General features: G+C 39.0%; 1 protein-coding gene across 4 annotated transcripts in view; it reads left to right on the top strand.

The window, feature by feature from the left end:
- The first annotated feature begins 1,062 nt into the window (after positions 1-1,062).
- Positions 1,063-22,358, top strand: part of SEC24A (SEC24 homolog A, COPII coat complex component) — a 43,053-nt gene continuing 21,757 nt past the window's right edge. Inside the window, exons 1-8 of one of the 4 annotated variants that reach the window (XM_067567046.1) lie at positions 1,063-1,112; positions 11,096-11,620; positions 14,977-15,153; positions 16,473-16,553; positions 16,901-17,067; positions 18,626-18,798; positions 20,943-21,045; positions 21,983-22,109. In XM_067567046.1, coding sequence (XP_067423147.1) covers positions 1,109-1,112; positions 11,096-11,620; positions 14,977-15,153; positions 16,473-16,553; positions 16,901-17,067; positions 18,626-18,798; positions 20,943-21,045; positions 21,983-22,109 — 1,357 coding nt within the window. In that variant the 5' untranslated portion in view covers positions 1,063-1,108. Of the gene's footprint in view, positions 1,113-2,636; positions 2,951-11,095; positions 11,621-14,976; positions 15,154-16,472; positions 16,554-16,900; positions 17,068-18,625; positions 18,799-20,942; positions 21,046-21,982; positions 22,110-22,358 lie in introns of those variants that run through there. The other 3 variants (XM_067567045.1, XM_067567043.1, XM_067567044.1) reach the window with 3 other exon arrangements.

Genomic DNA, 22,358 nt, shown 5'->3' with positions numbered 1-22,358 from the left:
TATACTTCATTAAGCAAATCTGAAAAGGAACAAGGTTAGCAATTTGATTGCCTGAAGGGTAATTAGATAGCCGTAGAAAATACTAAGAATGAAACGGTATCTTGATTTTGTAACTTGAGGCAGGATTTGAAACAATAATATAAGAGAGTCATATAAGAGGAAATTGACAAATTTGAATGAATTTGGACACGTTTTTAGAACAGGTGATTGGAAGAGGAATAGCTCAAACATGAAACAATAGCATGAGTTAATAGTTTCTCTTATATTTAAAATTGGATGAATATAAATCAAAATCAGCCTTGGGGTACCTGGGCTTCATCTGTTCAGTTGTTTTGGTCCTTTGTTCACCTCTTTTTACATTTTGTTGCTTTATTCTCCATCTGGTGTTTTAATTTTTACTATATTAATAAAGACTGGCGAAATATTGTCTAGTTATCTTTTCAAGTATTTTCATTTTTTATTAATAAAGATCTGTGTCAGAGTCCCACTGAAATTAACAGGGACCTGCAAGGGAGTGTGGGACCCTCTGAATAAATCCAATTGCAGGATCAAGACCAGAAATACTTTTCTCTACTTAGACTATACAAACGTTCATTTTAAAATGCTAATTTTGAATGTTACTATTGGGGGTATACAGTGCCACTGAAGCTGTGTCAATCCCAGGATATTAGCAGGACAATTTAGCTAATATCTTTTAATGAACCAACTTCTGTTGGTGAGAGAGACAAGCTTTTGAGCCACACAGAGCTCTTCTTCAAGTCTGGGAAAGGTACTCCATGTGTCACAGCTAAAGGCAAGGTGGAGCAGATTACTTAACATAAATGATTATCACTGTTGGAGGTAAAATAAAACACAGTTAACTTAATTTTATATTTTAAACATAGATTTCACTGCCTCATACTTGCACAAACCTGATGGAAAACACAGTCCTGGGAAGTGCTTAGCTACTACAGTGATGGAAATCACCCTAAGAAAGATAGACTTTGCATTTTTTGTATACCCAAAACCCAGATGCCTTATTGGTCTGAAAGATGAGGCATCAAGGCTCAGAATCAACTGGGTGTGAAAGTTAAGCATGTGTGTAAATGCTTGTATGATAAGGGCTTAAATGGGTATGCTGGATTTCTACAACCATATTTTAATCCTTTTACAGGTACTTTAAAGTATTGCTAATAGCTTAAAGGAATTTTTTGAAAAATATTCTCTTTAGAACAATACTATCAGTATTATTTCATGTTTCCTTTTTTATTATTACTAGGAAGAACATCTGGCTGAAAACCTAGTATTTAATGTTTCAAAATTTCTCTGCTCCTGTTGCTTATTCCCATGGGGTTAATTACATTTCAGAGATTGTTTCCCTCCTGGCTGACATTCTAAATTGTTTATTTTTATGTCAGGATTTTATGCCCACGCCCTAAACCCCAATCTGGCAAGGAGCTCTGTGCAGTTGGACCCCTCCTCCTCTTTGAAGTCCTATTGTGATCCACTTGCATGTTGCTCCTTGCAGGATTGGGACTGTTTTATGAACCTTCTCAAGGATCCGGCCACCTCTTATCCCCTGGATTGTCCAGATTCTAATAGGTAGGTGGTGCAATGTTGTCAGCTCTCAAGATCTTATTGTGAATCTCATGATATTGGATATGTTTCTTAAAGCCCTAGTGCCTGGAGTTAGGTGATTAGGTCAGACTTGGGTTATTTTATTTTATTTTTTAATATACGTTTCTAGTGCTTATGGTTGCACAAAGGAAGCTTGAAAACATGACACACACACACACCCTAGTCTCAAAACAGGATAGGAAATAAAAAAGAAGCCCCATTTTATTACTTTTTGAATCTCATGATTTTTAAGCCAATGTAATGATTGTTGTGCCTAAATTTTTGAATGCTTGGAGTTGGCAAAACTGCTGGTGCTCTTCCTTCTGAATTAGAATTGCTGTACCAAAGTTTATGGCATTTATGTTGTGGCAATTTAAGTGGAATCTTTCTGCATGTAAAACAGAAGAGGTCTTGTGATTCTTATAAACCTTTGTCACATTGCAGAAGAAAAGGAGCTCCTGTTCATGTCATTGGAGTTCTGCCACTGAGGTCAGACTAGATGATCATATTGGTCCCTTCTGACTTTATAGTCTATGAGACTTCAACCTGAGCAGGATCACGGCCAGGGGAATTCTGCTGTCATGTTAGAGTCATTACATTCTGCATCCCTCATATTCCTCCCTCTTCCCCTCCCACAGAGCCCAGTTTCAGCTGGATGCCCCCTTCAGTGGGACATGAAAGGAGTATAACATTAGCTTACAATTGTGTAATACCTTATCTGCCTGGCTGCTGTGCTTGGGGAAGTTTTCAAGAAGCAATGATACTACAGTGGTGCTCATGGCATAAAAACAGGGTTGGATATGGCATATTAATGTAAGCTACTGTTATTATATGATGACCAGATGTCCCTATTTTATAGGGAAGTCCTGATATTCAGGGCTTTTTCTTATATAGGTGCCTCTTACCCTCTACCCCATCCTGATTTTTCAGACTTGCTATCTGGTCAGCCTATGCTTTTATGATCTGAAAAAAACTGGTTTAGAAACGAGAAGCTCAGTGGAAACGAGCAAGCCCACCAGCTACCAGCAAAGCAGTGGAGCTAACCACCCCTGTGAAGCCCCGCCCACATTAGACTCCGCCCCATCAATCATCTGGCCACGCCTACTGCCGCAGAACACTTGGGCCCGGAAGTGCCACGTGTACGGAGTGCGCCTGCGCGGCCTAGCGTTGTCTCGGGTCCCTTCCGGTGTGTGGTTCCCTTCCCTCCGTCCTCCCCCTTCAGGCTCGGAGCTGGGGTCGGGCGAACACCCAGGCAGCGCTGAGACCATCCCCGCCATGGCCCAGCCCGGGAGACCCCCCGCCGCCTCCGGACACAGCAGCCAGAACGGGGCTGGACAGCAACGCTACAGTAACGGTGAGGCCAGGCCGCCCGGGGCCGAGGGTCCGGCCGCTCCCTGCCTCGAGGCTGAGGGGAAAGCGGGCCGCTCCCGAGGGGAGGGGAGCGGAGCGTGAGGAGAAACCTTGCCGTTCCCGGGGCGAGGGCAGGCCGGAGACCCGGCCTGGGGGCCTGCGGCGCCTTGGGGAGCCTTTATTCCCGGCTCTTTGTCCGGGGGAGCCGCGGAGAGCAGGCCCCCAGGCGGTGGGTGCGCTCGTGAGGCCCGGCGGGACCACTCACTGGGCCATCGTAGCTCCCTTCTCTCCGCTCCACGGCGGCACCGAGCGGGACGCGCCGCTGAACTGGGGAGAAGGTCGGCCACCCGGGGCTCTCCTGTGGGTGAGGCCTGAGCTTTCCCCAGGGTCTAGCTTGCCCCGGAGACATCTGCACTCCCCTCTGCATCGGTCCCGTGGGGTAGAGCGGGCCCAGCTCCCCCGTGCAGGCAGGCGGTGTGAGGGAGGCAGGGCTCACGGGACGATACACGTAGTCTGTAGCCTGTGCTCAGTTTCAGGGTTTGGGTGCCACGTAGGAGGTGGGTCATCACTTTTGATCACTTACGTTGTGTTCATCACTGCAGTATCGGAACACCCATCTCAAACTGGGTGGGTGGGGACGGGGCGGAGCTGTGCCCCCACAGATACACCCAGTGACAGGTTTTTCTGGGAGACTAACACAAATCAGTGCAAAAACAAACAAACAACGTATGGGGAAGGAACATCTGTGAGGTCGTAGGTGTGTGGATGTGTATTACTGAGAAAACATTGTCAAAGTACCTTCCCTTCTGGTGGCATTTTGGGCAAATCACATGCAAATTGGGTACTAGTTTCATCCCTGCAATATACATTGGACATTTAACTTACTTTACTTTATTGTAACAGGATCTAGCAACAAACCATAAAAAGTGACCAAACCTTGAGTTAAAAGATGTTTAGTAGCAAAATATAAGTATTTCAGTATCTGATTGCAAACAGTTTTGCACATACTGTTTCTTTTTATACCCATCAGTAAGGTTATAGAGGAAAATATGTTGGCCTTTTTAAGAGGGGGCTGGATTATTTTTAACAATAATACGTGAGAGGACGTAAATTGTTCTCCACGTAAATTTCTCACCCTCACAAACCCCTGTGCATATTCAGTAGGCTGTGTAGGTTATTGGTGGTCCAGAGTCTTTGTTCTCTGGAAGCATTAGGTACTGACACAAATGGGGGTACTAGATGAGATAATGAGCCAATGATCTGAATTTGCCATTTTATAGAACAGTATTTCTATAAAAATAAGTCTGGTTTAGCTCATTATTTGGTAAAGAAGTCGTCTTCCTCTGCTCACATTATACTCAGAGATAAGTTTTAATAATGTGTATATGATCCTCATATTGGTACTACGTATACATTGTTTTCCTTTTTTAGGAAAAAAAAGCCCTATTTAGGTAAAATAAAGTTGTTGAGGAGTGAAAGATTTATTTTATAAGTATATCTGACCAATCACAAATTGCATTCAACTTTCTAAAGTCAGAAGTCATTCATAATCTGAGCCTCTGTGACCTTTTGGAATGTAAGTACATGTGGCACTATGATTATCACTTGCAGTGGGAGGATCCTGTAACTTTAGAGTAAAGCACATAATGTAATTTTACCTTGCAATTTATGCAAAAACAGTGTTCTCCCATTCAATAAATTGTGTAATCTGGGAGCTCTTTGGTTTTTTGAGAGGAGGACATTGCATATCTTAAGAAAGGTGGGAAGACACTGAAAGTAATGGTACAAGTCAAGCTGAGCAACTTGCTAGTTGTCAACCTAAAACGAGAAGAAAAATCAAGCACTTTAAGAAACACCTGGAACAGTATATCCCCTCTTTTTTATTTCTTCAGTAATTTAAGAGCTTTTTCTTAGTTTGATATGAACACGGGTATTCTTTCTAGATTTCATTCGCTGCTCATTCAGTTGTGTATTTCTCTACACCATGAGGCATTTTGCATCATGTACATTTAAGTTACAGTGAGTGTTTAAGATTTTTTACAAATTCAAAATTAGAATTATTTTCTCTCACATCTCCTCAAAGTGCTTCTTACTATTCCTCTTATTTTAGCATATAATGCACTGTTGGCATTTTACAAACAAGTTTATGGTTGGTGAATATTTATATAGTGCCAACAGTGTATGAAGTGCTTAATGTACAATATGAAGACAGGCTTTCTATTCTGAAGGCTTGCAATTTAAATAGACAATAGACAAAGAAAGGAAAGGGGGCTGCCAGCTAGCAGAGTGATAAAACACTCTAGTTTGCTGTCTTGATTAATTTTAACTTTTTTTAACCACTGATTTACTTAATATTGCCTGGATAGGTAGGGACTGGGTTATAAGAGATGTTTTAAGGAGAGAGTTGAAGGAGGATGAGCAATTAGGAAGGAGCAATTATCAGGAAGGAGAATTAGCAGGTTAACTAGGAGTATCAGGGCTGGTTCACACTTACCGCGCGATTCGGCGGTAGTTAATGGGAGTTACGCAAACTACACAGAGTAGTTTGCGTAACTGACGTTGACTGCTCTTCTTCCCTTCTGTGCGCTGTTCTCACTGCGCTGAGCTGTTCCTGTCGGTTCAGCGCTACGCTAGTTGAGGGGGTGGACTTACTCAGTCGACTTCCTGATTGATTGAGCAGGTCTCACTGGACCGCTCAATCGATCAAGAAGGATCAATCTGGCGGTGGCGATTTTGCCGCCGTCAGTCTGAACATAGCCTCAGGCATGAGGACAAGGAAATGAAAAGGAGAATTATACAAATCGTTTTTGATGCTCATGTCATCTTCAGATGTGGTATGTTAAATGTAACATTACTTTGTCACTAGTCTTTTACATGAAAGAAATCAGTTAAATTGTTGTTTAAGCACTGACTGTGTTCCCAGCACTGTTAAAAACCTGCATGGAGAGGGGACTGTGCTTCAAAGACCTTGCAAGTGGTGATGCATTAAAAATCAAGTGCAGACTGAGCAGTAATATGCTTTTTTTTTTAACATAGTGTGACAGTTTTTATAATGGCCGGAGTAGCTTCTAGACTTATAGTGGTAGTTGTATATAGGAAGTAAGCTTTGTTTATGTTCATATAGACCAGTGGTGTCAACCTATACCATTGTGGGCCTCATCCATACAATATATATACTACCTGTATGGCTCTGAGGGTGTCACATGGGCCGCAGCTGTGTGCTGATTAGGCTGCAAGTGGGCCTTGGGTTGAAAACCATTGATATAGACTATTTCAGCTTTTCACAGCAACTTCTTTCTCATCATGTATTTAGCAGGTAACCTCCTGAGCGCACATGTCCATCTATCACTTTAAATTGTTATTAGCCGTACTATGTTGTACAACACTCAGCAACTTAGAGAGATGAACATCGAGTTGCTTGGGTAACCACCCCCTCTAATACTTCAACAGCTGTAGTATTGAACATTTTTTGACAGTAAAGTGAATTAGGCTGACAAAAGATGGAAACTCATTCGCTTTTGGTGTTAGGCATGTTAATATTCCTGCATTTTAAGTAAACGAAGAGTAACTTGAGTATTTGTAATTAAATGTAAATACATATTTTTGATTTCTTTATCTTTTGCAAGGATCATCTGATCTCATGCTGTAATATCACAGTGTTTCAGAAACTTGAGTTTTGATCAGGGCCCATGTGCTCTGTGGTGAAGTGGGGCCAAATTCAGCTGCACTAATCCCTATGTCCATTTTAGGTGTTTGTGACTTCCATTACTGTAGTAGCTAAGTGGAAGTACTATTATTCCTGCTTTACAGATTGGGAGCTGAGGCACAGAGTAAGTCACTTGCCCAAGGTCACACAGGAAGTCTGTGGTGGAGCTGGGGATTGAATTTGGGTCCCACATGTTCCAGACTAGCACCCTAATTACTGGAACAATCTGCATCATCTTAAATGCCCTGGCAACACTAATTTGTTCTCTTGCTATGAAATACCCTTTATTCCAATCCCTTGATAACCTGCAAAAAGTGCACATAGCATTTTCTATTATGAACCATAGCTAACTGACACAACATTTGCTAATGATTTTCAACAGTGATTACTCTTTTGGGTGAATTTTTTTGCTGTTTTCTCTAGGAGCCTGCCTCAGCTTCCTGGGCCTTGTTTTCTGTGATGTTGGGGAGATGAGCCACTGACACTAGGGAAGGGAGATGTTTTTAGCCAGCATTAGTGGCTTATCTCCTCAGCTCTTGTGTCCTTGACTATGGTGCTCTTCAGGCATTGTAGCTCATCAGTCTGTGCTTCTGGTTGCAAGCTGGACTCCAGCTCTGAGTCCCTGACTCCATGGAAAAAAGCAGAACATAAGCAGTGTAATCCAATTAGGTCTCCCTGATGGAGAAAGCTGGAGAAGAAAAGTCAGGTCCCAGCAGGGTAAAGATATGGAAAATTAAGTACCTGGCTGCCACAAAATGGCAAATTCTGAGGCATCTTATAAAAACGGCCATGATCTACAGTTTCAGAATGGAGTCTGTTGGACTCTGATTGTGATGAATAAGGGTGGTTTATATCCATTAAAGCTCTTGTTTCAGATTGTTTACACTCTTGGGCAGGTTTTACTGTATTGGTTTACACTGGGTGTGGATGAATTTTTTTTAGACAAATAGCATATTTGATTAAAATGCAGTTTCAGGTGAACCAAAAGTATTCGTGAATTTGTGTCAAGGTCACCAAATTTTGACTAAACTGAAAAAGTCAAAAGTAAGTACTTTGATCTGAACATTGTTTAACTTCCAAGCATTTTGATGAAAGCAAAAGAAAGGAGGACTAGATTCACAAAATGGTTGGAGGAGACAGTGAATTTGTCTCCCTTATAGATGTTAGTGGTCATTGTGCTCACCTGGTATGTGGGAAATCTGGGTTCAATTCCCCCTTCTGCCTGCCTGATGTGGAGAAGGGTTTTGAACGGGAATCTGCTACATTGCAGAACAGAGCCTTAGCTGCTAGGAAATTCTGGTGTGTAGTGTTTTCTCAGTCCTTCCTCTTGATGCTGTTCCATTTTTATAAATAGTCATTGGAGCAGATATTGCCGTTTGTCTTCACTCTCCCAGGTTAATGCCCTAATTTCCTGATCGTAGAGTTGCTCTTTCCCTGGCCCTTACATTTGCTATATTTACAATAAAACAATGTCTTTCCAGCTAGTCAGTTCAGTGACAAAACAAGAATGTATGACGCACATTCTAACTATGTATATTAAACAAGTTTCTCTTTGTAAACAACTCTACTTTGATTGGTTAACTTCAAATAACACACTGGCATTTACTTTTTTCAGTGTAGAGGTATTGTTAAAACTGTCTCCAGAGATAAAATGTCTTTACATTTGTTTGTGGATGATAGTGAAAATGTCATCTTGAGGATTTTATTGAAAATTGGCCAGGCAAAAGTAATATTGAGTTGTATTCTTCTGACACTATAATTGCCTTTTTATAGTTTTTAACCTAATCTTCATCCCCTCTTTCTCCCCCTCCCCCCCCCCAATGGAGCCCATTGACAAACTTCTCAACGGATTTCTTCTTTCAAGTTGTTATCCTAATTATAATTTTATCTTAAAATACAGTAGTACATTAAAAAAGAACGGTTCACTGTCATAATGTTTTCTGGCTACTGTAATATCAATAGAATTAAGAAGATTTGGGGACAGCTACCAGATTCTTATCAGGGAATCTGAATACTGTATTTTTGGTTGACAAGCAGGTGTTCAGTGATTCAGGACTGATTCTCATGCATCTGTTCTATATAATTTTACTGTAAATGTTGATCTGTGTATAAAGTAGGGACAGAAATTAGAGGTCTCCTTTAGAGACAGAAATGAGGAAACATTGAGCAAAATACTTGATATATTTCCTTCTTAAGATCTGGTTTGAAGATTGTAACTGTGAGATTCCAGTTGATGTTTCAAGCAGTTTAGGTCAAATTGCATTTTTTTTGCAAACCTTGGAGGTAACCAATGTGACTGTTTTTTCTTATTTTTAATACCGTGTAATAGTTAAAATACTGTATTAACCTTAAGGTTGCTACTGTGTATGCATATCAAAAAATGCTTGCTTAAAAACCTAAGCATTTAAAACAAAGAAATCTTTTATAACAACTTAAAAACGTGCATGCAAAATATCACATAAAATTTTAAATAATTTGAGGAGATTTAATGGGAAGTCATTTAGAAAAGTTCAGCTTGACTATGAATAGATACTTCTTGAAGAGGGAAGTTGTGGCAAAAAAAATAGTTGTGATGACAACTGGGGTACAATAGGCAGCATTTGTAGATCACCCAAAAGCATTTCACTTGGAAAGATATACCTCCTCCCTTCAGGGTGGCAATGTCTGTTTAGTGGATAACATACAGTGTGTATAATTTACAACTGTGATCTTTGATTCCGACAGCTTGAAAAGTTTTCATTCAGATTTGAAATGAAACTTGACATTTCCTGTGGAAAGCAAATTCTGGAAAGATTTCATTTCACAAAAATCAAACATTCATTAGCTGGCTGCCACCTGACGTTTGGGGAGCGTAGAAACCTGTAGAGTCCTGGATTGAGCCAAGGCTCCTTGGGCTTCCAGATTCATTGTTCTGTGTCACGGAGCCTGGATACCTTGCGGTCCTCAGCAGCCTTCCAGGCAAGCTGGCAGGAAACCAGGAGGGTTTCCAGTGGAACCTTGTCTGTTTTTCAGTGAAAATTTGGTTTCTGTGAAACATTTTGTTTTTGACAAAACAGAATTTTCCAACAAAAACCTATTTTGCTAAAAAAATTTCCCAACCAGCTCCCAATGTTCTGAAGATAAGGGAAAATAGTACCACATTTTTTATTGTAACTAGTTGTCTTCTTTACAATATGGAAAACAAGTGGTGTCCTGAATATAAATCATTCTCAAAATGGCTAATGGTTTCATAAACTGCATGCTTCTGAATATCTTCTGTAAATGAATGCAATTTAGTTCAGATGTATCAGCCAGCAAAAATTGAAAAAGCAAATCAAATGGATAGGCTACCTTTTTTACTTAACTGAGCAAAATTTATGGGAATTAATTCTGCCACCAAATGATCTCTGTCCCATGATCCCAACGGAGATGCTTTTTTAAAAGCATCAAGGAAAATGTGGCTGCTAATAAGGTGTAAACAGCTTTTAAAAAGCATTTTTACTCTTGGTCACTTGAGCATGTATACCGTGTTAACTGTTTGGATTCAGTGCACATGGAGTGGGTGGTGGTCCCTGTTCACCAGCCTTCACATTTGCTCAACAGATACTTGGGCAATCAACACAAATGCACCCTGCTGTGTTGGTATGATCATACCAATATATGATTTCCCCTCAAACACATTAGGCTTAGCTGACTGTCTCTTTGCTTTAAATGGGCAATAGAAAATAAATTTTGTTAACTGACTTCCAAAACTTGCATTTTCCATAGTAAATGCTACATGAGTAATATGGGATGAGTTTTCCTCTTATTAAAACTGACCACTAGAAGTTTTCATTCTCAAGTTTGTGAGAAATAAGTCATGGTTTATTACCTTAGTGGATGTATCAGCATAATTTTTAACTTGTGTGTTCCCCAGTAAATTAACAGAGTAGGGTCAATTACCATGGGAAAAGGAATATTTCTAAACTGTCTCAAACACCAGACATGTTTTCCCTATCTGCCCCTACATTTAATTCCCTCATTCTTGTTCACCAGCCAGTTGAATGAGAGAGCATCAGTTTCCATAATACAACTATGCTTGTTTTGCTTTTGTTGAATGTCTGGCATCTGGATGTTCTCAGGAAACACAGATAGTATCTCATGCAAACTTCAGCCAGGGATGATGGCCCATGTTCAAACCTTGAAACTTTTAGAGAATATCAGGTTCTACTAGGTTGTCATAGGAATAATTAAACAGTGGTCTAGTGTATTAAGAGCAGTTTCTTATGACGTTCATGTGTCTTGCATTACTTTCTGTGCACCTGCAGTGGAACACATGGATTGTTACTAAAAAGCACTTCATTACTAATGGACAAATGGTAAATTCTCGGGGGATGTATACAAGTGAGATGTCATTGGGAAGCTGGGAATTTCTTCTCAGGTGCATACATAATATGTAACATGTAATATGTTTTTTTCTTGTAGGTCCTGTGCAAAATTCACTGGTGCATTCATCACAAATGTCAGATGGCCAGGGATACAGCTCTTCAATTCCAGGATTATACTCGCATCAGATACCAACAAAGGTTCCTCTGCATCCATCTTCTGGACAGTATAACTTCGGTGGTTCTCAGAATGTTTCTCCATTAAGTAATCAGGGATCTGGGCAGACTCTTAATAGACCACCTGTGGGACCTATTTCTGTGGCACCTTTGCAACATACAAATTCTGTTCCCCAAATGCTTCCTCCATCACAAAACTCTGCTGCAATAGCATCATCTTCTAGTAGCTTCCTTCCTGGAGTTCATTCCCCAGCACTTTCAAACTGGCAATATGGTCAGACTCCTATGAGTCAGCCAACTGGGTCTCAAACAAACCATTTTGGTCATGTAGCAGGAACAGTATCAACCCAGCCATTATCATCATCAGGGAGCACAAATCCACCAACAAGCTATCAGTATGCTGTTTCCCCTGGAGGTCCTCCATTTCAAAACAGCTACATGAAACCAGGTAAGTAAGATAAGATAACCATAAGGACTCTTGTACAGTGACACATTTTTTGACCGAATTTTAGATCTGATTGCAAAAGTTGATTCCCACTTTAGCTGTTGTGTTTAAAAATAAATAAAGACTTGATTCTGCAGTGGCTCCTAATGGTTGTGGAACTACATTATTGAACTAGATGCTCTGATGAAATGCAGTTTAGAACCATTTGGAGAACTTCCATTCACTTTCAAGACAGTATTTGTGTGTGGGGGAAACAGGTACACAGTAGAGCGGTGGGGTGAGCATATGTGGTACCTATATGCTCTTTAAATGTTCTTCTGAATTATACTTATTTGAACATTTGCACACTTGGATCAAATTTTGGGCTCTTGAGATTGTAGCTTTCTGTCTGTAGGGGTATGTGTGCAAGTTGAAGGTTTTTTAGGATTCCTGTTAATGATTGCCATGCTGAGAACTGCCAGCATTAATTCACCTGCAACCTGAGCTCTTTGAGCATAGTTTGTTGAGCCAGACAACAGTCATTCTTTTTGAAATTCAGAAGTGTGATATATGTGTGTGTTTGCATGGAGAAGCTGTGGGAAGGCATTGACAGTATAGTTCAGTTGCTTACTTCACTCTAGAAAGGGGTGATCTGTTCAGGAAAATACAACCAGACACACAGGCTTCATGGAGCAAAGCACAGATGTTAAAATATACATTAGCAAATAAAATCTCACTAAAATGCTTCTCTCTTCCATGGTAATATGCACCAGCCAGTATCCAGCCTTATCACTGGCTTCTGTTAGTGCTAAATATTTAATGGGTTTTGGTCATATTTTCTTAAATGCATGTTTTGATTCCTAATTTGTGTAGGATGTAATTAATTTGTCACAAGCTATAATTGTTTCTTTAGCATTGTTCACTAAAGCAAGTCAAGTACCTGGAAAAGTAAGCCTCTGCATTTTATGGGAAGTGAGAAAACATGAATGAAGTGATCTGCATATTATTGTTAAATGGAAAACTTAATACTTCTTGATAGACAACTTTCATACTCTAAATTTCTAGTTTTTACTCCATCCCAAATGATTTGTCTCAAAAGTGTACTGAGAAGTTTGAAATGTGTTATAAAAGTGATAAAGCAGCATATTATTGATCTATTGTAGATATGCAGGTGACCAGAATTTGCTTAATACTTTAACCAGTTTGGAAACACAGTACAGATACAAACCACTTGTACAGTTTCAGTTCACTACAGTTGTATCATAAGGATTCTACTATCCAGTTCACATACAGCAGTTCCTTTTCTAATAAGGTATTCTCCCACTGAGCACACATTCCTGTTAATGGGAATTGTGTGCTATCCTTCTTAAAATTTTATTGCAAATCAAAGCAACTCCAATGCTAAGCAAATATTTCCCAGTGGATGACTTTTAAACTTGTGTTGGCTGATGTCTCAGTGTTAGCCATGCACATTAAAAAGAAACTAATTGCACAATGACTTTCAAACTGTGGTCTGTGAGTCATTAATGTCCTTGGAGATACCCCCTTGTAATCCATAGGTGGGGGGAAATTAAGAACTAAGGAGTAGATTGTTGGGGGGGAGAAAAAAGGTAGACCTTTTGAGACTGGTTTTTCAGAGTGGTCTACAGAATAAAATTTCAGTGGTCTACAGAATAAAAATGAAAGACTGTAGTAGCCAGGCTCTCATATCCATAATACAATACAAATTCTTCCTGAATTAATCAGTTTTAGTTATTTGTAGAATTGGTGACATGTATTGTCTTTAAAATTAGATTGCATAGCTTAGCTTATTGGCCAGTTGCTTTTTGTATTCTTTAGTGGGAGCGAAGGTCTCTGCTAATGTTGGTAATGTACCTTGCCCAAAGCTATCTCTGTTGTCAGTCTCAGGTAAAGGAACAGAATGGAAATAATCATGCTAAAGTTCTACAATAAAACAGATTAGTATAGTTACTATATAAATAGCAACAACAATCTATACATTAAGGATTGGAATCTGCAAGTTTTTTCACTTGTTTGATGTGACCACTACAGATACATCTGGAATATTGAATGTTTATTTCATAAGTAATCAAGAAGATAATTTTTTAAAATTATCAGTTAATTTTGTGTAGTTTGGTCTGACAACTTATATGGCTAAATAATACGTGTACTATAGTAATACTTTGACTGTATTACCATATGCTGCTCATCCTGATGAAGACCTGATGTACTGACAAAAATTGGTGCTTGATCCCTGGAGAAGATATTAACTATTAGTGCGCCTGGTGCTTTCAGAGCAGGGTAGACATACCACCCTCTGAAGTGAAAAAAGGTGCTCCTAGGACAACTCTTAGGGCTTGTCTACACTTACTTCGGAGATTCAGCAGCAGTTGACCAGAGTTACGCAAGCTACACAAAAAACTTGCATAACTCCCGTCGACTTCTCTGCTTCTGTTCTGTGTGCTGTCTTCAGTACACTGCGCGGTTCCTGTCGATGCAGCGCTACGCCACTTGAGAAGGTGGTCTTAATATGTCGATTTCTGGATCGACTGAGCGGGTCAGTCAGTGTAGACATAGCCTTAAGCGTAGAGTAAGAAATCAAGGTGGGGAAGGCAGTCAAATAAGTAATTGTCTTAAAATTGTCCGTAGATGTCCAGGAGGGAAAAATCTTCCAATGGCTAAGGGAGGGAGAAAGTTACAGAAAATAGTGTAGCCTTAGAACTTTTGTACATTTCTCTAATCTGGGAAGATAAACGCTATATAGATGCTAATAAACCTTTGTGTAGTATCCTTGACCTGTAATACTTAGTTTAAAAACAAAAACCCCTTGAATTGCATGAATGTATACTTGGGCTGTGTCTCATTGCTGCAGTATTCCCTGTGCAAAATCTTTTTTGACAAGTAATTTAAAGATCTAGAAAATACGTATTTCTAACAGTGACTACTTAGCATCAAATCATAGAGGTGGCAGATGGGCATACTTTCAAGGGAAATCTTTTTTTTTTTTTTTTAAGGATGGATTTACAGGCTCGTCAGATGCATAGTATTGATGTAGGTTGCCATTTTCAACTCTCATTTACTTTAAGTGGAGTTTTGTTGCTTTGTGCCTTTGAATATCTTGCTCATAATGATTATGAATAATTAAATAGATAGTGACATACTTTATGGAGCTCCAGAAGTCCCAGTACTTAAGGATGAGAAGAAAAAGGCTTAGAGCTGTTAAACGTCATGTGCTTGTTTTGGGGTTTCTGTAACTTGTGCTGATCTTTCAATGAATAAATAAGATTAATATTTAGATTGACCTGTATGGTTCTGTAATAAAGTTACCATCTGACATTCTTCAGTTGGTTTAAAGCTCTTTAAAATGAATCTCTCTACAGGCTCTGTTCCTCCACCAGTGAATCTGCCTTTACCTTCAGCATTCCCTCCTGCTAGACCTCCACCAGGACCACCGCCAGCTGGAGGTCCATCTCTAGTGAGGCCATTGGCAACCCAAGTAGGGCCTCCTAACAGCTCTATACCCCAGCCTCTGCTAAATTCAGCTACAAACCAAGAAGGTAAGGAATTGGTCCCTGATGTGCTTTTGAAAATCACTTCCCAATATGTGCAACTGTCTATAACCAAAAGAGTAATTTGGCATCTTGCTACACTGCAAATCAGGTTGGACTCCTTTGCAAAGCCTGGTATCTAGTCTAACTAAAAATTACATCTCTGGTGTGGTAGTCCATTCAAATGATAAATAACTTTTTTTTTTTTTTTTTTTTTTTCTTTTTTTTGAAGGGTTGGTAACATTTAAGGTGCTCAGTGCAAGCAGAGTCAGCAGGGGGAGACAAATAAACTGTATTTCTAGGTCTGTATTTAATCACTGTGCACAAGCAAAGTAAGCACAAAATCATGTTAACCTCAAGCTTCATCCAAACTGTAGGAACACTGGTATTTTTTGTTAAATTGAGAAGGGGATTATTAACTCATGTGTTTTATAACAGGTATTGAATATAGTGGAAGGTTTTTAAAAGTAACTATACATAATACTTGTGTCTCTCTTTAAACTGTTAAGATTTTGTTCTTCTGTAACATTAACTAAGTATCTCAGTTTATAACATGTTTGAAACATATTCAGGTAGTATGTGCATGGAATGTGCAAAGAATATCTTATGCCTTTAAAGTAAGTAAGTAAGTCATGACATCCTGACTTGAAGCATGTTCTACCACTATTAAGCAGCTTTGGTTTTCATAAGTAGATATCCCTTGGTATCTGACTTTAAACCTATATGGGTACTGTGTAAAGCAAACAATTGTGCATTTGATTTGGAAGTTTATGTTAAAGCAGTTACCCTAGCTGTTTTTGTTAGGTAGTGACTTCACTGAACTGTAGTTTCTCCAAAATGTGTTTATTTTCCATCAGTAGCAATGTTGGCTGGAACTTTTAATTTTACATATACTTCAAATATTTATTATAAATTGGCTTCCTTCCACATACATATTAAACAATTTTCTTTTCTTATATTCATTTAATTATGGCTGTTTCTGATGCTTTTCTTATCACATGAGATTTTGATTTATTTCTGAATAATCGCTGCCATTGTAGCTGACTTGGGGTACTGACAGGTTCAGTGACTGGGGCAGAGATCTGACTCCCATCCTAGACATGAGAATATTTCCTCCTGTGGTGCATGGTTTTTTTTGATGATGGTTCATAGTGATCTTTCCCTTTCCATTAGGTGATCCTTTTTCACTACATGTTTTGGAATCAAGCATTAGGTTTTTTTTAGACTGACATGATCTCCCGCTTGTCACTATCACATTAAATCAATTGCTGATATTAAACTTCCAAAGAGGAAAAGTAGCAAAATTTCAAGCCTTCATTTGTTCTTAGCAGGTGATGCGACAGCCACTGCCAGTGATGGATCTTTGGTCCAAAACAGTTATGATGCAATAGAAGGAGGAGGCTTCATGGGTAGGACATTCTTATTAAACACTTTCAATCATGAGGAACATAATTTTGAAAGCCATTTCAAGTGGGAGGAGGTGGGTTGTTGCTCTAACAAATGTATACTTTGCTCACTGTAAGTCTATCTGAAGGAAATTGATTGTAGTGTTTGAAGCTTTGTTATGACAGTTTATCATGCTTATCCATCTAATTGTTTTTAAAAACAATACAGGCAAAACCTTTCAGTAAGTGCCTGGCCAAAATGTGAGCATAATAGCGTGATATCAATGGAGATGCTGTTTTTTTGTGTATCAACCTAACTGCTTTTCTTGGATAACTCATTTGAATATGTAAATCATCTTTGTCCACTCTAGCTACCACATATCCTTCTCCTGCTCCCCAGAATCTTAAAATGGGTAGAAATGTTGGGTACTCTTATCCCACCTTGCCACCAGGCTACCAGAATACATCTTCACCTGGAGCACCAGGGATGCAGTCCTTACCCTTGCAATATCCATCTGGACCACAACCATTCCCTCAGGTAAATCTTTCTTGTTGGTTTTGTCTCTCACTAAAGCCTCAGTCCTGTAAACAGATCCATGCAGGCAGAACCCTGCACTCATTTAGAGCTTTGTAAACTTCAGTACAGTTTATGTAAGCACCAGGTTCTACTTGCACAGTTCAGCTTGTAAGATCAGGACCTAAATCTATGTATATTGGTTAGATCTCTGGGGCTGGCCGGGGAGAATTTTTTTTTCCACATCTTTTGAAGCAGTTTCAACCTAGGGAAACTGTTTCAGTTCTCCTTACAAGATTCTCTCCCCAAATTCATCTATACTACTGTCAAAATAACTTTTTCCAACCACTCTGATAGTTATTTTTCTTCCCTACCCACTGCGATTCCCTGTATTTCTTGATTATCAAAATTGGCGTCCACTGTTCTACATATTTCAAGTTTCTTCTCCAGACTTTCTAACTCCATTTCTACCTCCTGCTGCAGCCAAGCTTGTCTGCCTCCTACTTCAGCCAAGTTTGTCTTGTCTAGTGTGCAAAGCTTTTTCGTTCTTGCAAAAACTTAACTATACATGTTGTAGTGTTCTAGTTATGACCATCACCTGCCACTGTTTGTCCTGTAATTTACATACATGAGTTTTTAGATTGTCAATATTTTGGGGCAGAAATTCTGCTTCACCTGTTTTAGAATGAAGTGCACAGGTATGTTCCTGTTTAAAATAATAAGAAACTGAACATTTTTAATAATGGAGTACTTCATCAAATTTTGTATTAGATGTGTTCAGATAAGTTTTCTTGCCAAGACCCCATGTAGCATGTTAGACCTAAATTATGCAGCAAGGATCCCCTGATTTGTGTGGTGTGGCTACATTGAATTATGCAGCATTATACTGCAATGTTAATCACAAAATAACTTGATAGGCTGAATAGCTCTTAGGGTATGGTGATAGTGGGAGTGACAGTGGTAAAAGGGCCTGAAGCACTGCCACTGAGGCTTTGAGGATGTGGCTGCCAGGATTCCTAGACTCTAAAAGGTGCACAGCTCCACAACACTAGGTCTTAGGAGCTGTGCATCTGGAGAAGGCCTCTGCCTGGTAACTTCGTGTTCGTATGGCTTAGAAGAACTGGTATGGCATGTTTCCCCTTGTTCCGTCACAGATAGTAATTGTGGAACTCATGCTGCTTCATATCCTCCACTTCAGCTGGGTCATACAGGTCCAAATCCTCCCTTTGAAATCAAATTTATGCAGCAAATGCACAAATATACAGGTACAATATATGGTTATTTGTGTGCCTGGTTAATTGCATACACAGGGCCCTGTGATTGCCAAAATAATTCAATAAACGCAGAAGTCTAAGAAGAAGTGCATGGTGACACATAGCTGTGCTATAATACATAAGCTGCTTGTTTCTTGATAGTTGACAAGATTGTTTGTTTTGTAACTAGTGCTCCAGTGTACATTTCATTAGAACACCAAGTAATACTTGAACTAAAAACTTCTGACAGGGAAATAATCTGCTTGTTCTTAAAATTGATGTATCATTCAGGTAAGTTCAATTAACTTATGCATATTTTTTTTACTTAGCCTGCCTTGGGCACTAATCACATAACTGCTTCTATGGGTGGCCTGAGTCTGCAACCAGAAGGATTAAGATCTATCAATCTTCTTCAAGAGAGAAATATTCTTCCTCCAGCACCATTGCAGGCTCCTGTCCCAAATTTGCATGAAGAAATCCAGAAACTCAACTGCAATCCAGAGTAAGGTTTCCTATTAGCTGTAATTTATCAAAAGAAATGGAAATAAGAACTGTTCCTCAGATTTAAAAAAATCTTGTGTCTAAAAATCAGCATATAAAATTATTTCATTCCTGAAATACTTGCTTAGTGTCATAATTGTTTGAAAAGTAGCTTCATTTTTATTAAAATGAAAGATGAAAAGTAGCTTAATTTTGTTACTTGAAAAAAGATGAGTAAATACAGACCAACGTGCAAACACTTCAACTGATCAGGTCCCTGCTCTGGACACCTTGCCGGTATTAGCCATATAGACTCATTCTTGTCTTAAACCTTTCCTCATAATTTCTTCTTATAGTATATACTTACAACAGCAAAATTGCTGGCGTTCAGTTGATCAGAGGAGAGTGAAATGCAAGTCCATAGCTTTTATTGCTGTCAGTCAGTCACCCCTCTCCCTCCCAAGTGAGAAGGAAGGGTTCATATGTTCTCTCTAGAAAAATTCCTTCTGGGAACATTGTAAGGTCTTACAAGTTTGCATGTGTGTTTAATTGTAGCTTATATAAGATAATATTAGTTACTACATCATCTTTTCCTAAAAGTGTTCTAAAAACAGGGTTTAGAAGATATCTCTCCTTTTGCCCTTGCTCAGAGCCTAAAAATAAGTTTTATGAGATTAGTTGGATAACTCCCATCAGTGACCTCATCTCCTCTTTTAAAATAGGGGTTTCCTTGAGTGCACTCCTTTTTCCAGTACCTAGATCTGCTTAATTATCTAACCAGCTGAATTTATTTCTCCACTCACCTCAACATATATATCATATTTTGAGATAGTCATGTCTAATACCATCATATCCATTAGACCAAGATCACTGCTTTGAAGTACTTAGGCTCTTCAATTCTAAGATTAATGACGAGGCCTCCTCCTAGGATATGTAACTGAAGTGCTTTTCATGATGCCGCCTACAGCAGCATAAACACAATAAATATAAAACTGTGTTTTAAGCCATCTTAAACTGATCAAATGAATCTGCTTTATGCATCTCCAGAGTGGGTTGTGTTCCACCTCGTGTGAACATGGGCAAAGGTCTGGTACTTGAAAGGCACTTGGATAGAGAGTAAGAGAGACAACTGGCAAGAAATAGTCAAAAACAGAATGGATTCTGGGCAGATGTAGAAATAGAAATGAAGTCACTTAAATAAGGCACAGCAAAAAAAAGGCATTGAATACAGAGCCTTATATTTTGAGCTCTTTGTGCCAGAGGTAACCAGTGAAAAGTTTTAAAAAATGGAGTAAATGGGAGGTTAAGCAAAAGGCCAGCAACATAGTTTCTACTATAATCTAATTGAGAGAACCTTGGTAGTAGTATCAATTTATGTATAGTGAGATACAGGGTCACTGCACAAATTATTCTTTAATATCTGTAAAGGAAATAATAGCATCTTTGCTGGATTAACTTTAGATACAAACAAAGGATCAGATTTGCAAGAGTACTCAGCACCCTGCACCTTTGTTCTTCCTGGGAGCTATTGGTGCTGAAGTCATTTGAAAATGTGGCCTTTATTATCAGTTTATTTTGGGTTGCTTTTTGGTAATTTTAATTGTTAGTTTGAACCAGTGAAGTTTATTTTGAAAATTAACATATAGAGCAACTAACAACTGGCATTTTAAAAACAAGATCATATTCTGCAGATAGAGGTCAGATGTAATTTAGAATATTATGGTAACTCCTAGAAACATCAAATAGGATTGGGGCCTCACAGTACTAGGTGATGTACAGAGTAAGGTTGTTACTCTGAAGGATTAACACTTGATCAATTGCTAACTGCACATGGTGGTAGTTACCTTTTGGTGTCTATCTGAGAAGTCTAACTTGGCCCCAACACATGCTTTTACAATATACTTATTCCACTCAACCAAATGTATACAAAATATGGTGGTGATTGAGGAAAAACAAGGTATCTGTGATGGTTATACCTTGGATTCAAGCACTTCAGATTGAAGTTGTAGTGGATTTGGCATAAAGCTAGAGAGGGTATGCTGTCAGAAAATAGCAATTCTATTGCCACCAACTATGAAAAGAAAATATAAAGGATGCTATGTTCTACTTAAATAACAATGTTATTCTCTGAAAATCTCTGAAAATAACCCTTTATCCTTCATGTAGGTTGTTCCGATGTACCCTGACTAACATTCCTCAAACTCAGGCCTTATTGAATAAAGCCAAACTTCCTTTGGGGCTCCTGCTTCATCCTTTCAAAGACTTATCGGTATGATGAAATATTAAAAGCTTTAAATATTGGAGTGTTAGCTATACTTGTACTGGCGTTCAATATCCAATAACTAACTCTACAAGAGGCAAATGTGGCAAAAAAGAGGCAAGAAAACTCTTCAATAACATTGGTTCTGCTCCATGAAAACCACTCATCTTTTTAAAGATCTGGCCCCCCTGTTACATTCCCTAGCCTCACCTTACATGGTATTGGAAGCTTTGAGGTGCACCACAGCGCTCAAATTATAATGAAGGAACTCAATATTTTAATCTTGGTATCTCTTGTGTGGTTTTATCTTGTCACATAATCACCAGCTGTAGCCATTAATTTCTTCCTATATTCAAATCCCCTGAGCACTAACTCTTAACGAAGTAAAAAACTGAGACTCAGATGTCCTCAGACACTTTTTAAACTGTGTATTCCTTGCTACTACTGCTGCTGTTCCAGTTAAGTGTGATGATTTTTTTTGTGATGGTGAAGTGGCCACTAGAGTCATAAGGAAGGCAATATAGATTCAATTACTATCAATTCATATGGGTTGTATGATCCGTTACTTCCACAATTGACTTTAGTTTCTAACATACATATACTCTCTGTTTCTGCAGTGCTGAGTTGGGGGACAATGTTCTGTCTTTTTAAAATAAACTGAAAATACAAAATTAGACATGCTGATTAAGAAGTTTATCATCTTTTTTTGAAAAAGAAACATACACAGCTAAGTAGGTTAGACCCTGAATTTAACCAGCCTTTCTAACAGTTAAAGATTAGGGGGCACCATGTGGATTTAGGGTTATTTTCTTCCTCCATTTTGCCTCTAAGTGAGTGTGCATCTAGACTGGCTAACTTGAGAGCACCGTGAAGATAGTGTTGCCATTGTAGATATGTCATAAGTATCTTGCTTTGGAGTTTTAAAGCAGAAGTTCCTCTTTTCCAGCAATTACCTGTGGTTACCTCGAGTACAATTGTGAGATGTCGTTCCTGCAGGACGTATATTAATCCTTTTGTCAGCTTTCTAGACCAAAGGAGATGGAAGTGCAACTTGTGTTGCAGAGTGAATGATGGTAAGTTTTAAACCAGTGAGCCCACCTAAACATTCATGTCAACTTTTGAATTGGACTTCCATGTACATCCCATCTATACTCTCTTAGCCTGACCTCTGAGGTCTTCTGCTATTCTTCAAATCCTTCCCAGATCAGGATTGTGAGTAATGTAGGGAGTCTTCCTCTATGGACCAAAATGTGATCATCACTGAAGAGCTTCACTGAGTTTGAAACAGTCTCCAGATGTGAAATATTAATGTACTAACTTGC

Source organism: Emydura macquarii, unplaced genomic scaffold, assembly GCF_026122565.2.
Source record: "Emydura macquarii macquarii isolate MOO-44397 ecotype Brisbane River unplaced genomic scaffold, CSIRO-AGI_Emac_v2 contig_2768, whole genome shotgun sequence".
Classification (NCBI taxonomy): Eukaryota; Metazoa; Chordata; order Testudines; family Chelidae; genus Emydura; species Emydura macquarii.
This window is presented reverse-complemented; position numbering and strand designations above follow the sequence as displayed.